Source organism: Plectropomus leopardus, chromosome 20 (genome assembly GCF_008729295.1).
Source record: "Plectropomus leopardus isolate mb chromosome 20, YSFRI_Pleo_2.0, whole genome shotgun sequence".
NCBI lineage: Eukaryota > Metazoa > Chordata > Actinopteri > Perciformes > Serranidae > Plectropomus > Plectropomus leopardus.
In genome coordinates this window covers 26,984,990-27,002,168 of record NC_056482.1, presented here as the reverse complement: position 1 = coordinate 27,002,168, position 17,179 = coordinate 26,984,990, and the positions used below count along the sequence as shown (strand labels likewise).

General features: G+C 35.0%; 1 protein-coding gene across 1 annotated transcript; it reads right to left on the bottom strand.

Moving 5' to 3' along the window:
- Window positions 1-7,418: 7,418 nt before the first annotated feature.
- Window positions 7,419-16,417, bottom strand: rilpl1 (Rab interacting lysosomal protein-like 1). The gene is made up of 6 exons (XM_042509337.1): window positions 16,261-16,417; window positions 15,486-15,607; window positions 14,669-14,914; window positions 12,148-12,302; window positions 11,962-12,066; window positions 7,419-8,474 (listed from the first exon to the last, which is right to left on the bottom strand). Exons 1-6 carry the CDS (start codon window positions 16,307-16,309, stop codon window positions 8,342-8,344), a joined length of 810 nt encoding a protein of 269 aa, XP_042365271.1. The 5' UTR covers window positions 16,310-16,417; the 3' UTR covers window positions 7,419-8,341.
- Window positions 16,418-17,179: the final 762 nt, after the last annotated feature.

Genomic DNA, 17,179 nt, shown 5'->3' with positions numbered 1-17,179 from the left:
CACACACACACACACACACACACACACACACACATCATTAGCCTCTGTTTTCGGTGAACCATGTGTTTTGGTGAACTGTTACACTCGGACTGTAAAACTGTAGATCTTTGCAGGTATTTTGACACTTCTGTTGACATTATTGTTCCATGTTAAAGTATTTAACAGCTGAACCGCCAACAGGTCACTTTTTTTACTTTAAAATTTTTTAGGAGCTTTTTTTTTTTCAAATGTTTTTTTCACAAATTGTAGCCAGAAGGTCAAATATAACTCAAAAATGCTCCAATTAATCTGATTTATATTGATTTGTGTTTGATTTCATCTCATCTAGAAAATCTCTGAAATAAATGTTATTATTCTTTTAGCTAATCGGTAATAAGTATATGCAGTTTTTTGTAGAGGAAATTCATAATTCAAATTCATATAATACTTTTTGGTGTAATTTAGAGTATTTTAGCGTAAATAAAGACACTACTTTGATCACATCACATACATATTCATGTACCACATAAAAATGGACACTTGCAGGTTACAGTTGAATCTTCTATTTCATCACCTGGAAGTGTTAAAATCAGAATAATACATCTGCTTTTATTCTGTATTTTTGTTAATGTTGACAAATTCTATGAAAATACCAAAACCGACAGTGTTTAAACCTTTTAAAAATGGGTCACAAATATATAGTTTCATATTTAAAAAGCCAAAAAACAGCTTCTCACTGTAGTTTTTAATCAAACAGGAGGAAATAGTGCAATTGTTGGGGATTATTTTCAGTGGTGATTAATCTACATATGATCCATTTCATGGGATTTTTTGACTATAAAAAAAACATCCTAAATTTTTTTATTTAACTACAGTAATATGACTTGCTATAATACAATTAAGGTTTTATGAATGAAGTAGCAATATTAAAATATCCGTCTTACCAGCGTACACACGACATGCATCACTTTTTCTTGCATTAAAACACATTTTTAAATTTTATTACAGCACATTTCTCTTCTTTTAGGTGCTGTTACTATTGTTGCTAGTGTTATCTTCAATTATCATTGTTTCTTTTATGAATTTGGTACGATTATTTTGGAGGTCCATCATAAAGGAATATTTGGATGTTTTGGGAATTTTATCTACTTAGAGATGAGAAGATCGAGACCACTTTTGTATCTCTCTGTTTGATATGAAGCTAACAGTTATTTAGCTTTGTTTAGCATAAAGACTAAAAACAGCTTTTTAAAAAATTACACATTAACATGTTATGTTTTATGTTTTATATATCAGTCTTAGGGGTGTTTTTTTCACTAGGTTGGCTGTTTCCACCTGTTTCCAATCATTATGCTAAGCTAAGCTAGCTGTTTCCCCCTTGTTCCACTCATGATGCTGAGCTAAGATAGCCGTTTACAGTCATTATGCTAAGCTTTGCTAGTTGTTTTTCCCCGGTTTTAGCCCACAAGCTAAGCTAAGATAGCTTATTCCCCATTTCTGGTCTTTATGCTAAGCTACCCTCACTGTTTCCTCCAGTTTACAGTCATTATGCTAAGCTAAGCTAGCTTTTTCTTGTTTGTATCCTGAGCTAAGATAAGCTAATCAAGCCGTTTCCTTCTGTTTTAGTCTTTAAACTAAGCTAATCTAGCTGTTTCCACCTGGTTTCAGTGTTTGTGCTAAGCTAGCTTCTTCCCTGTTTATCTCTATGCTAAGCTAAGCTAAGCTAGCAGTTTCCGCCTGTTTCTAGTCATAATGCTAAGCTAAAATAAGCTAAGCTAATCACTAGCTAACTTTAAATCCCATCCGGTAGATATGAGAGTGGTGTCGATCTTTTTACCAAACACTAAACAAGCGAGCAAATTAGTGTATTTCTGAACATTTTGAACAATTTCTTTAAGCTTTATGAATTTAATTTTATGTATTGTTTAAAATCCGGCTGTTACATCAAAAGTTATCCTCCGTCTTTTGATAAAACTCTGTAGCCATTTACAGATTTTTCTCTAAAAGTGTTCAGAAATCATGAGTCAAGTTTCCAAAATATTCAGTATATTATTGAATTCCAGGATTCTTTTGATTCTCTATTTTAATGTTTCTTTAAAATACCACAAAAAAACAAATAATCAGTGTTAACACAAAGAGCCCAGTCATAAATAAGCGATAATTTCAGCTGTTTTTGACACAACACTTCCCCGCCGCCTCTCTGACAGTAGCATTATGTGTGAAATGTTTTCATGTGAGCCTTTTCTTCAACAAACATGTTACAGTTTGGATTATTTCTTTTTTTAAGTAGAATTAATGGAATAATATCAGAGGAGCTAAACTGACCTGTTGTTGGACATTTTTAGGGCGTAATAGATCTTTGCTGTTGTAGCGTTGAATAAATCTTAATGCTGGGGTTTAGGCATCGATGAATAAAGATGTAATATGCAAGTAACATGAGTGAGTGTCTGATTCCTTTTTGTGTTAACGGAAATTATTATCTCACATTTAAATTTATTTTGAGTAAGTAAAAAAGTAACATGAAACTGCTTTTTCTCAATCCAAGATCACAAATTATGGAAGGCCTTTCCTGCCAGTGTGGTGGGAAAAAAAGATCCTGTCAGTTAATAATATAATAAGAAACATTCTTTAAATAATGTTAAAGTTTCTAAAAAATAATGATTTAGTATCTCAAAATAATTATCAAAATGAAAAATGTTCGGAAAATAATGATTCTCTCAAAAATAATCACTCTCAGAATCATGAGAAACGCACAAATGACAAAATAATGAAAACGTCCTGAAAATTATTTTCCAAAATTATCTTTTCCAGTTAGTATCTTAAAATAATAAGAAACATTTTCAAAAAATAATGATTTAGTATCTTAAAATAAACTCTCAAAAATAATCATCTTAAAAATAATATTTTAGTATCTTAAAATAATAAGAAACTTAATCAAAATAATAATTTAGTAACTTAAAATAACAAATTTTATAAAAAAAAAAAAAAAAAATTAGAATCTTAAAAGAATAAACTTTCTCAAAATAATTAAAAAATAATAATAATTTAATAATTTAATTTAGTCTGGCCTTTGTTCAACATTATTGACTGACTTTAATTGTTTTATTAAATCTGGGGTTTACTGCCTCGCCTTGTTTGTCAAAGCACCTTCTAAACTGGGTTTCTAAAGGTGCTATATTAATAAACTTATTATTATTATTATTATTATTATTATTATTATTTATTATTATTATTATTAAAACAAGCGTTGCATACCTGGATTTTGGGATTTTTCTCTGCAGATCCTGCAGATCTCTGTCAGGTTAAATGGGGAGCGTCAATAAACGGATATTTCCGGGTCTTTGCAGAGATGCTTGACGGTTCTGGTCTGAGCTCTCCTGCGTTGTCTCGGATGTGTACTTTGTTGTCCCGTGGAGGCTGAGCTCTCTGGACCAGGTTTTCATTCAGGATTTACGTCCGCCTTTCCCCTCAACCTTGACCAGTCCTCCAATCTCTGCTGCTAAAAAAAAGACGTCTCGTTTCTTGCAGCCGTTGTCCTGCACAGCTGATATAAACCATCAGCTCGATATAAACCATCAGCTCGTTATGAGGCTGCCTGATAACGAGCTGATTAAATCAGCTGTGTTTGGAGAGACTCCAGGAGAAGTTTGGGGAAAAGTGCTATCACGTAACTTCTGTTCCCGCCGCTCTGCCGTAAAGGTCGAAGGAGCGCTGCAGGGACGTCTTTCTGGAGTTTTCTCCACTTTTTCCACAAAGGACATTTTGACATCACAGCAGCAGGAAACACACACGTCTAAATAATAAATTATCGAAGGCTGAATTCTATTTCGCCGGTGGATTTCAGGGTCCTGGTTATTGGGATTTTTGGACAGACCAAAGACGTCGTTAGTGTCATTAACGACACCTGAGCTTTTCCTACAGTAGCGGGTTTCTATTAACCGTCAGCATAAAACACACCTGATAAAAACAATACATTTGGGAAAAAAAAAAACTTGAAAGGTGAAAGGTTATCCAGGTTTATCATAACAAAAATACAAAATTCCATGACTTTTCCAGGCCTGGAAATGTGATTGTGGAAATTCCACTTTTCCAGATTTGTCACGACCATGGGATTCCTGATTTTACATATTTGTCTTTATGCATTTGCAAAAAAAAAAAAAAAAAAAATATTTTTTTTAAATCCCACTTTTGTCATTATGAGGTTTTGGGCATAGATTGACTGGTCAGAATAATATTTATTTTTTTAATATTTATTCTCTTGGTGCTTATTTTGGTCGTTCTTAAAAATGTCGTGCTTACCTAACAAGGTTTCACACTTGAAACATTTAAATTTACATTTAAACAAAATAAAAAAATAGGTTTTTTTTTTTTTTTTTTTATCACTGTGGCTGCAAATCTGCAGTCAAATCTGTCTCAACATGTCTTCATCCAACAATTAATCAAATGTGTTGGATGTAATTTATTTACAATTATAATATGCACCATTTTTTATCAGTTGAGTTTTTGTATAATGCAGGTAAAATTAAAAACAAATAACAGAAAAACACTTCAAACATGACATAAGTTTTATTATCGAGGAGACGTGTTTGAGTAAAAGCCAGCTCATTTAATGAAGCACTGATTTATTCATTTTATCTTTTAAATATCCGTTTTAATCAGGGAAACACGAGAGACGGTGATCAACACTGAAATCAATAATGAGCTGAAGAGCCGAAGAGTGTTTGGACACGTCATTTTGTTTTGACCAGATTTCCCTTTTAATGTTTCATTGATTCTATGGAAGCCCAAAGAGGACTTTATTAAAATAATAATGTAATCCTGGAAAATTAAAAACTCCACAACAGCATTACAATTTTCACGTTTGTGTCATCTGATAAAATATTGAAATAAGAATGCAAAAATCAAATTTGAATTACATAAATATAATATAAATATTTTCACTTATCCTTTTTAAAAAGACATTAATTTTAGCACAGTTTTATTTTTTAACAAGTTTATTATGATTATTATTATGATGATTATTATAGTTTATAGTTTATACTTTTATAGTTTCTTATATTATCATTGGGTAATCTTTTATTTTTGTAATTTTTTAATTGTTTCATTTTATTTTCGCAGTGCAGTCTTGAGGGCAGTTAATCGCCAACATCACTCATCAAGTGTTTAATTGTTGGTATTTCTCTATGTTGTTAGTTTTGTCTTTCTTTCTTCCATTTACATTCTGTAAAGCCCTTTGTAAATAATAATAATACATTTATTTTTTTTTGACTATTTATTTTTATTTATTATTTATTTATTTAATACATATTATTATTGTTTTATTATTATTATTATTATTATTATCATTTTCAAAATGTTAAAAGTTGCATTTTCATTTACCTTTTAAAATTACTTGCATAAATACAACGTCAGATAACATTGTTTATATTGCTTTTTCATTTTCTAATTAATTTTGTTATTAAAGTTTCAAATTTAATTTAATTTTAATTTTAATTTTGTCCACAGGCTAAGTTTTAAAAAACTGAATTTCAGCAGCGTTTTCACTTTAATGATATGGTCATAAACGCCTTTATGAGTATGTGAAATAGCAAATTTGATTATTGTATTTTTATTGAATTCTTGCTCAAATAACATACATATTTGGAAAAATAATGCTATTGTGGAAATGCATTTTCACTTCAAATTTACATGATCATTTTAATAAAGTCCTCTTTGGGCTTCTATAATTTTCACATCAAACTTGTGCAGATCCCTTTGACTTCAAGATTTCATCTATAACGTAATACTGTCTCTTTTTTTTCATATCTGTGAATATGTAAAAAAAACGGGAATCTGCTTTGACACTCAGCATCGTGTTCCTGTCATTTTACATTCATTTGTTCCACCTCGCCTGGTGAGTATAAATAAAGAAGTGGCACTACAGTTAAAACACTCCCGGTCACACCACAGCGCGTCGCTCTGCTCTCAGCGGCGAAACATCGGTCTGTTAAACGAAAACGCCAGCCGTGAAAGCAGAAGCAGCAACCGGCGATTAGCTTTGTTTTTTAAATTCAAAAATGTAAACCACGCTTTGTCAACTTTCGGTCATTTCTTTCTTCTGAGCTTCTCCTGAACACAATTTAAAGGATTATTTCGCTACACGATTTTACATTTCTGCTGTGCAATTTGACAACATAGCTTGTTTATATTTGAGGCTTTGTATAAATGATGCATAAAAGCACAAGTCGGCACGTACGCAGCTTTCTAGTAGATATTTACGTCACAAAATTTACATTTTATTTATATTAGCATTTTTCTACATATGTGTGCTTTAAGTTAGATATTTTATGGTGCTAACAAACAATAATATTTAATGTTGCCAGGCTTTGAGGCAAAACTTTGAGCATTTTTCTAAATATTAACGAATGTTTTCCTGTCATTCTACAAAATATGTACTTTGTGGTTTTAAACTTTGCATTTTTTAATAAAATCATGTCCTTTTATTGATATTTAAATTTTTTTCTAAAAGATAAATTCAATCTCAGAGGCTCATATATGTGCCAATTTGTTTGGGGAGACTCATTTTTAAAGGATAAGGCTGGTGTTGTTTTGATAATTTATTTATTGTCAACAAATATCGTGTAAAAAAATGAAGTTAAGAAGTAAAGTCGCTCACTGACAGCTTGTTTCTGGCGTTTAATACTGATGGTGCTGTTTGAGTAAAACTGAGTAATACTAAGTCACGGAGTGCTTCAAAGCAATGAGGTATCTGCTAATATTATAGATTAAAAGCTGCTGAGTAACTTTTTAATTTCTTTTTTAAATATACTGCATCTGTTAATGTATCATAATGTGCTTTGGTTCAGCTGGTGAGACTGGAATTACTCTTATTGCAACACTGTAAGTTTTCATATATATGCAAAATTACAATTTACTATGTATGTATGAAGACAGCTTTGGCACTGTTAGAGTTAAAAACAGACTTTGTAGCTTTTAGTCAAGTTTAGTTCGTTTCGTATCGGCTGTAAGTCAGAGAGCAGCATACATTTTCTTATGGAAGCCCATTTCTGCCAAGACAAGAAAAAAACATTAAAAACAATTAAAACTGTGTAAAAATGACGAGTTCTCACGTCAACGTTACGAGTATTCAAATTAAAAAAAAGTCAAAATGATGTTATGTCAATATTCCAAATTAAGCCAAATGAAAAGTAATTAAGTCAATTTTTAAATTAAGTCAAAATTATGAATAATTAACTAAATAATTTTATGCTAAGTAAAAATTTATTTGTCAAAAAGTTTAGAAACATAGTCAAAATTGTGAGTAATTAAGTCATTTTTCTAGACACTCAAAGTCAAAATCATAAGTCAAAGTTATGAGCTATTATTTAAAAATGTTTAAAAAGTCAAACCTATGAGTTATTAAGTCAAAATTATAAGTCAAAATTTAGGAGAGTCAGAATTGTTAGTAATTAAGTAAATGCCTTTACACTCAGTAAAAATTATAAGTTAAACATTTTAGAAACTAAGTCAAAATTTTTAGCAATTAAGTCATTTTTCTAGTCAAAATTACGAGTTATTAAGAGTATTTTTATTTTAACTAAACCTTTTATGCATTTATTTTTTTCTTTTCTTGGCAGGCAACGTCTTCCGTATTTACAACATATTGCATGATGTTTATTTTAAATGAAAAGCATTTTTAATAGATTTTTCTGCACACATCTTTTAAATTGTGATTCTATGCAACATTTTAGACACAAAGCCCCGTACTCTTTAAATATGTGGAGCTACAAAGTTTGACTTTTTTTAAAGGCGCTGGTGATGGATCGATGAGCTGCTTGCGAGATATTTTGGAGAGATAAATTTAAGATAAATTAACGGGACACAAAAGTTTTGCTCTCATTTTTAAGCAGACTGCGGTGATTGTGTGTTTTATTTTTAATTTATGTACGGAATTTGATATGCTGTAAAACCGTTGTTTTTCATTAAATAGCAAACATTTTGAGTTATTTCATTTTTAGGCAATAAATGTGCAGCACACTTTTGTGTCCCGAGCCTTCATTTGTGTCCTCATTTTCACCCGCTGACCAACTTTCCACTTCCAGTCCTACAACTTTTCTCTCTCCTCCAACATATTCTGACATTTTTTAGGTGTGTATGTGCCATAAACTCGCAGAGATGATACAGTACGACTCTCCGCTGTTTGAATAAACTTCTGTCTAAGCTGGAGCCTCAACAAAGCGAATCTCTTGGTCTTGTCTCACCTCCAGAACTCGATCCTTTCGGTCACTAGTGGTGGTTTTGGTGTGCAATCTAGCGCTTCACAAGCCGGCCTCGGAGTGACGGACATGGGAGTGTTAAGAGTTTTGTCCAGTGACCTGCGACTCTACATGTGCTGCAACGCCTCCTGCGCTTCCTCCGTGTACACGTCGTCCTTCCCCGTCCACGAGCCGAGGCCGGCGTCGAAATGCCCGCTCCGCTGCGAGCTCCGCTGCTTGTCACGTGAGAAGAAACTAAACCTGAGAAGACGAGAGACAGAGGACAGGAGCGTCACTGTGATGTCCACAGGTGGACGCAGCGTGTGCAGTGAACATCAGTCATGTGTAAGCAGTGTTAGCAGCATTTAAACTTGTTATTTTTGGTAAATTAATTGTGATATTCCACTAAAAACTCAGAAATTAATTAAAAAGTTATTTTACTCTGTAAAACCAGAGTTTTACATTTTGTAGAAATTCGTTTTTTATTTAAAATTTCACTTGACTTTATAAAAAAAAAGTTGCTGTATAAGATGTTAAATGTTTCAGTTTTGATGAAACATTTAACATCATTTAAACAAAGTTTTGTGTTGGAGGTTGTAAATATTGACAGAAATATTTTTATTTTTATTGTAAATGCATATCGGTTCCAAATATCAGTTATCCGTCTCATTAAATACTCGGTATCAGCCCTGAAAAACCACCCACTTTATATACTTTACTGCTGGATAATGAAATCTTTTACACAGTATCATATTTTAAAAATTCAAAATTTAAATTTTTTTTTAAATCATGTTTTGTGTGGTAAGGGTTAACTAAACTCAAGGTGTCAAATAAATGTAGTTGGATAAAAGTACAATATTCACCTTCTTATTGTTATGAAGTAGGAAGATAAAGCAGCATGAGTATTAAATATTTAAGTAAACTTCTTAAAACTGAATGCTTAATGCTGCACAGAGCAAATTATGTTTTTTTATTGATGTTATTATAAAATTATACCTGGAATGAACCGACGGTGTTAATGCAGCTCTATAGGATGAAATATGATGAGTTCGCCGTTTGTTATAAGCTGTTTCATCAGTTACTATAAAAAAAAAGCTAAAAGAGCTTAAGTTTGTGAATAAAAACAGAATTATTTTTATGAGTTTTAGAGGCGCAGACATGTTGTTACTGTGGTCAGTGCGGAAAAAGACGACAGGCTGCATGTAAATTCTGACTGGCTGATTTTTTTCATGATCTGCAATCGGTCAATAATAACAAGACAACCCCACAATCAGCCAATCAGAATGCTGCAAAAGGTGGGAAATTGGGTGAAAAAGCCGGCACATGCAGGAGGAAGGAGGCTGTTAGCTGCGGAGACTCTGACGCCAAACACATATAGAGTCATACAAGCGATATGAGACGTCTGATTGGCTGTAAAGTGGGGTCATCTGGGATCAAACCAGCCGCCACCATCGGCATAATGGCTGTGAAGATCCTGTTACACAAAGGTAAAGACACACAAGCACAAACAGGAAGAGACAGAGGGGGGGAGGGGAGGAGACAGGGACCACATCAACCTTTGACCTCGCTTTGACCCAAAACTCGTGTCAAGTTTGCATGAAAACTACGGAAGTCATGCTCAAGTTCATTTTAGTGTCCACAGGAATAAAATGAGTGCTTGTTTTGCTGCGTGTGTGTGTGTGTGTGTGTGTGTGCGTCCCGTGACCACATCGTGCCAGCCATGACCCGTTAACCATGCACGCAGCGCGGTGAGCGCGTCTGACGGAGCTGAGGGAAAAAGTCGAGCATCTTTTGTGCACATGCTGATAAAAATGAGAATTCAAAACAGAAGAGAAAACACGTGCAAAAACAGTTTGTTAGACGTGACTTTCTGATTTCCCTCCGTGAGCGATCACGTGAGCGATCACGTGACTGCTGCGTCACACATACCGATCCTCAGGTCGCTTTCTATTTAAAACATCACATGCATTTTATTATTGAAGGTAAAACTGATATTATGGATTTTAAATGTGTTGATTATAAATTCTGCACTATTATTAACTTTTCTTTTATCTTATCATGGAAAATGTATAATTATAAAGCTATTTTTCTAATTCAGTCCAATCTGTTAATTTACTTTAAACTCAAAGTGAACTCTATTTTAAGTCTCTTATGTTTATAACAATTAAGAAAACCATGTCAGAAGCTAAGATTTACTCAGATATTTGTTTTATTTTTATTGATAACATTTTATTATTTTCATATTTATTTAGATATTTCACTATTTTCTTTTTACTATTTCACTATTTATTTCTTTTTTATCTATTTATTAACTGATTATCATTACTTATTATTTTCTGTGTTACTACTATTATATTTTATTATTTAATTTCAAATAATTTTCTTCTTTCTCTACAAAGATCTGGTATGACTGATTTTACATTTTGCATCAAAAATTTAAAAATTTTAAAAATTAAAAATCTGAATTGGTACACACAGCGCCTCCTTTCAAACTACGAGGATTGGCAGATTTTTTTTTGTCTTTTTTTCTATTATTTGAAATTTAAAGTATTTGGATTTGGATTGATGGTCAGACAAAACATTTGAATTTTTTTTTGTATTTTTAAGACTAAACATATAATATTTATTTCTAAAAAATAACTGACAGATGAACTGAGAATAAAAATCATAGATGAAGCCCTAAAATTAAGATGATTTTTAAGTCTTAAGAGTTGCTGTTGATCACATCGCATGTCCATTTTTTATAGTAACGTCACCACGTTGGTTAAAAAATCAAAAGCTTCCTCCTCTTACATAACCAGCTCCCGCTGGAGAAACCTCACAGAATAAAAAGCTCCTTCGATGGCTCTAAAAGCACCAAATGTTGTTTTAGCCACTTTAGCCAGATTACATCAGTCCATGTTGTAAACATGCCGAACAAACACAGGAAGTGTGAGAATGTGCAGCGAGAGCTCTTTTTAGTGGATACAGCTGAAACACAAATATTCCTGCGATTATATTTTAAATTTATGCTGAAGGGTTTCTTTTATGGGTGTGACATTTACGCCTTTCACAAGCATTTTAACCTTTGACACGTGATTCAGCTGCTTTAATTTCTTTTAAAAACATGACTAAAAAGGCAACGAGCAACTTGGCAACAGATGTTCTGCAAATTGCAAGAAATTAGGAAAAGCTGACAGAAATGAAATGATTAAAAATATAACAATAAATAGAGAGAGAGGATTATTAGAAAGGGAAGAATGTCCAGGAATCTTACTAACTGTAAATGTATATTTATTTTTTATTTTCTTATTTAATTTATTTTTTAATTTATTCTTTCTTGTAACTTTTTACCTCATTTCTTGCTAATTTTGGGTAATTTTTTAAAGTCACTCATTGCTTTCCTCCCGTGTTTCTCTAAAAGTTTAAGCCAAGTTTCCTCAGTTTTCAGAGTTAAAATCCACCACCACAACAATCTCTTATTTTCCAGTGTATTGAAATCTTATCACATAGTTAATGTTCCCAGCCAGAAATGATACTAAATATTACTACTGCTGGTGAAAAGGCGTTACTTCTCTCAAAGATTTCATTTGCATTTTTGAAAAATGTAAATGTTTGAGCGTGCAGGGGCCATTTTAATAAGCTTGTTCTCAGCACATGCAAAGCAATCTGAGTGTTTTGGACTTTAACTCATCTCAAAGTGAAGAAATGAAGTCGGTGCGAGTGTTTCTACGAGCAGAAGCGAGTGTGATATGTGAGAACGACATACAGGCGTTTGATTCCAGACTCCGGCTGCGCAGAAGAACGGGAGCGAGTCCTCAGTTCGGGTGAAGGAGACGGAGAAGGAGTGACAATCTCATCTTCTGTCTCATCGCTGCAAAAACAAAAGATCATAAATAAATATGCGATTGCGACAGTTTATCTCCTCACTGACATATTTTGTGCCTGGGAGCACCTTTTGTAGTAGGCCAGCTCCTCCTGCAGCAGGAAGACTTTGGCCTTGAGCTCGTTCCTCTCGTGGAGGACGTCCCTCAGCTCCTGCAGGGTGAACCGGGGCCGATTGGGGTCCTTTGGGTCCGGACCTCCTGCCTCCTCCTCACAAAGCGCCTCCTGCAAAGAGAAAAACACATCATAAAGAGGAAACGAAACCAGAAAAAAGGGAAGGAAGGAACGGAGGCGGGAAGGAAGTGAGGATACCTTTGTAAAATATTGGAACACAGCAGGCATGTCCTCATCGCACATCGCCTCCTGGTGGCAGACGGTGAACGCTAAGTCAGACATCGGGCCTTGTTCCAATACATTTGTTCGCCCTTCCCTCCTAACTTTAAGCTAAAACTCTGTTTTGTTGTTTTTTTTAAAAAACTCAGCACATTCGAGACATTCATGTCACTGTTAAAAAAACACCCAAAACGCATCAAAAACACATGCGGCTGTCAGACGTCGCTCATGCACTGAGCAAAAAAACAAACAAATCATAATTATTTTTAATAATATTTATTCTACAAACAAGTCCAACTGAAATTTAGTTTTCTCTTTTGTGCAGCCAAAAATAATTTTGATTTTAAATGTTTTATCAGTTTTTTTAAGGTAAGATAAAAGTGTTGATGGGAGCTTGCAGGCTGAGCTCCTGCAGGGGACCAAAGTGAACAAACTTTTAGCCAACGTGTCACGGACAGACGTGTCTTTGGCAGTATTGGAGAGTAGCGATGATTATTGTGCGTCTCAAAATATATAACATATGAATTTCTCCATACTGTTTTGTTATTTTTTGAAAAGCAGAACACTGAAAAATGTGAGCAAAAAAACAAACTTCTGCTGAAGTATTTAAAAAAATCATTCCAGTTGGACTTTAAACTACCATTTCTATTGTCAGTGTTTGAGGATCACGGTGCATTAAAGGACAACTTCAAGTGCTGTTAAAGGCCGAGCTGTCGGGGTGATCTATATTCAGAAAGGTCATCGCTGCAGCCGTCCAGAAAGTCTCACCCAGCTGGCTGCGAGGCGACAAATCCCTCTAACACTGTTAGTTTTAACACCCATGCCAAGCCGCTCAGCGCTCCTCATGGGTCCATCAGATGTTAGTCTACAAACTGGTTTGTGTCTCTACTGATGTGGTTTTTCTCCTGGGGGGGGGGGGGGGGGGGTGAAGATTTGAAGTTAGAGTCGGGACAATCACACCACTCTGGTTCGCTAACGAGCACTTCCGCATTACCCAAAGCAACACCGCCTCGTCCTCCTCGTCCCCACACTCGTGTCCCTCTGGGCTGAGGGAACCAGGCGGGGGGCGCGGCGGCGGGGACGGGTCAAACCCGCCCACCGTCGGCTCAGACGGGTCACGTGCGTCTGAGCAGCCCTCAGCGGCCAGCACCGCTGCAGCAGCAGCTTTAGCACGCTGGTGGAGCAAAAGACACTTTATTATCTCTGTACAAAACTGTCCTCGCTACTGTCTCTTTCAGTCAGGCGGTTTTAACCCTTTGAAACCTGAGCGAAGTGACTTGATTTCATTCAAAAACGTGAAGAGAACAGTTATTAGTTTTTCATGGTCGATACTGATTATTAGTAGTCAATGAGACCGATAATCGAACATTTGGAACCGATGTGCATTTACTATAAAAACGAAAATCTTTCTGTCAATATTTGGAATTTGGAAACTTGAAACTTTATCGAAGTGTCTTTAGTAAATGTGAAAGGATCGACATCAGAAAAAGAAAAGCTCCCGGAAACTTTTTAAAGGTCAAGTAAAAAATATAAATTTAAAAAATGGATAAATAAAAATCTCCCTGAGGTTTTACAAAGTTCCTCCCATGCCGAGACTTTCTTTGCACTTTTTAATTAATTAATTTTATCGGTGATCATTAAAATAAAATGCAGGAACAAAACATCGGCTGAATATTGGACCAAATAATGAGCCAGGCAGAGAGCAACAAACTCAACAAAAATGGCCCAGTAATTAGCAAGAAATAAGTCAAAACTTAGAAGAAAATTACCTGAAAATAAGTTTAATAAGGAAAGAAAAGTAAAAAATACGTCAAGCAATTGCTAAAGAGATATTATTTCCTTTTTTTGTAACATAATTTTAAATGCATAATTAAGAGAATTATAGATATAGTTCATTTTTTTGATCAAGTTTTATCATCCACTCGCCACCACCGCTCATTTTTAAATACTTTTCTTGTCTTTTTTTTTTTGCAGTTTGTCTTGCAGAAAAGTTTTATGCGTGCCCAGAAACTGGCAGAAAAAGGCGTCGGACAGCAGCACGAGAGAAGCGCCCGACAGGCTCGCTGTACCAAACGGAAACGATGGTTTTACTGGTGATACCTTTAAACAATTACCACAATTATAGAGTCTATTAAAACTATTAAAATCTATTGGGTTGAGGTTTTTTTTGTTGCTCAACTTCAAAAACTATTACTGTGAACATTAAATCTGACTGAAACCTCACGTCGCTCTTGTAATGGTTTAATGTGCTGTGTTACCTCTGCAGGTGACGGAGGCTGAGGTGCGGTTTCCTCGGGGTTCTGGGCGGGCGCGTCTCCTTGAAGTCGTTCCTTTAAACGCGCGACTTCCTGTCGAAGGGCACTGACTTCCTGCGCCCGCGCCTGAGCACCTGCTTCCAGTTCCACCTTCTGTTCAATCAGGGCTTTCCCCTGAGCCTCCACCACGGAGATTTTGTGGCGCAGGTCGTGGTTGATTTTCATGAGGCGAGACTGCTGCTGCTGGAGCTGCACAAACACACAGACGGAGAAACATAATAAAAAAAGATTTTTAACTATGAGAGGATGAAAACAGAAGAAAAACTCTGTTATGAACTGTAGATCTACTTCATCAAATGTTTAAAAGCTGCTCTGGGAATGTTTTTTAACATGTTTTTTTTGTGCCCGAATTTTAATTCTAGTCTCAGGAACGCCAGCTGCTGCGAAATCGACACATCAGGACGGGACTTGGAGGGGATTTTTCTTTAGTTTTAAAAATAAATAAATGAAATAAATAAATAATGTTGTATTTCAAATGTTGACAGTTGAGAAGCCAGAGCCAGACGAATATTTTACTTTTTTAAAATAAAAAAATAAACATGATCAAATTATTTTTTTAAAAATTTATTTAAAACTTTATTTAAAACTGAAAAATTAATAATGAATATTCATCATCTTATCCATTAATCAGCTCATCATTGCAGCTCCAGTGTGACATCTCTGCGTAATGGTCATTTTAGAATTTAAAACAGATGTTTTTGGGGTTTTTTTTCAATTTTAAGAGGAAAACATCACAGTTGGCTGCCGTGTGTCGCCTTACTGCTTCTATGTCCTCGTTTTTCAGCGTGAGCTCGCGGTCCTTCGCTCGAATCTCGTCTCTCTGCTTGTCCACCACTTCTTTAAGCCTCTTCATCACCTGCCGCTCTCTCTCAGTCATACCTGCTGACCACAGAGAGGAGACAGTGAACGCAGGCAGAGACAGATTTCTCTCATCATTCTTTATAATCTGTTTTTACTGGAAGAGAAACGTCATTAAGATGTACAGAGGGAACCCTGCTTTGTGTGAGGACATGCATGCGTGCGTGTGTGTGTGTGTGTGTGTGTGTGTGTGTGTGAGAGTCTCGCAGGTGTGCTCGTACACTGAGGCTGGTCTGTCCGCAGTGTGTCAGGGAGACTGTGTCCTCTGTGTGGAACCACGAAAGAGCCTCTGATGCAGAGACAAGACTGGCTCTCCGTCAGACACAAGAGAAGGCCTCTTTTGTGTGTGTGTGTGTGTGTGTGTGTGTGTGTGTGTGTGTGTAACACAGAGAGAAGGAAGAGTGAGACACAGCGAGTGTGAAAATTTTCCGCAAAACCAAAACACAAACAGCAGGTAGCAAATAATTTCAGTCTTTCTAGCTTTAGTTTATCTCTTAAAGTTTCAAGTAGCTTTATTGTCCTTAAATTGAGGGTCGACATCGATATAACGAAACTTCAGGTAGCAACAATAAAAACACAAATTTCAGCATCTGTAAAATGCATTGTTCCAACAAACCCGTTAGGTGTCACATTTTATGATTTTCAGCTTGTCAGTGAAGTCTGCCGTCTGTCCTCACCTTCATGTCTCTGCAGGTCCTCCTCACTCAGCGGGTCTTTGATGGACATGTTGGTGAGGAGCGATTTGTTCTCCTCCTGCAGCTGTGCGATCTGAGTGAGCAGGTCCTGAGCTTCTCCTCTCCACACGTCCTCCACCAGCTCCAGCTCCTGCACACAGACGACAAACACCAAAGCACTATGAGAATAAACATTAAAACATTATTCATCACATCAGTCACATGACTATATTGAAAAGGACATCGCCGAGGCTGTGATAATCCAAAAAAACTACTCTGCATGTAGTATATTGACATTATTATTTTTTTCCATCTAAAAACATAGTGCACTATAACAAAAACCTGGCAATTAAAGGGTAAAAATTCTGAAAATGAATGACTATTCTATATTTATAATTAGGACTGATGTTGGTTAAAAACTTAACTCAATGAAAGTAGAAAATAATATTAATGTATAATAATTTTAAAGCCAGATTTTGAAAAGGGCATTTTTTGTGCAGAGCAGTATACGTGTGAGTATTCTGCACTGCACAAAAAATAATAATGTATAAAAATCAGTTTTTCTGCTAATCATTAACAGATCCTTGGCTGTAAGCGTCAAAAAAATAATAATCTACTTCGCATGTAGTATATTGAGAACATTTTTTTCCATCTAAAAACACAGTGGCATCATGACAAAAACCTGGCACTTAAAGAGTCAAAATTCTGTAAATTAATGAATATTTGATCTGGTCTTGGTCTTAAGGGTTAATGAAAAACATCAGATATATAACAGCAAAATACTGACTTTTTACTTCACTATGATACATGCGTTCACTTTAATAAGGTTTTAAATGCAGGATCTTGACTTGTAGTTGAGTATTTTCACAGTATGTTATCGGTACTTTAATCTGCATAAATCATCTAAATACTATTTTGACAT

Bases quoted from the DNA above. Each gene is read 5' to 3' on its own strand.
- rilpl1 (XM_042509337.1), bottom strand. From the start codon at position 16,309: ATGTCCATCAAAGACCCGCTGAGTGAGGAGGACCTGCAGAGACATGAA. The intron at 15,608-16,260 runs GTGAGGACAGAC...CTCTGTGGTCAG, and splicing joins GGACCTGCAGAGACATGAAG to CAGGTATGACTGAGAGAGAG. The intron at 12,067-12,147 runs GTGCTCCCAGGC...TTGTTTTTGCAG, and splicing joins GAGCTGGCCTACTACAAAAG to CGATGAGACAGAAGATGAGA.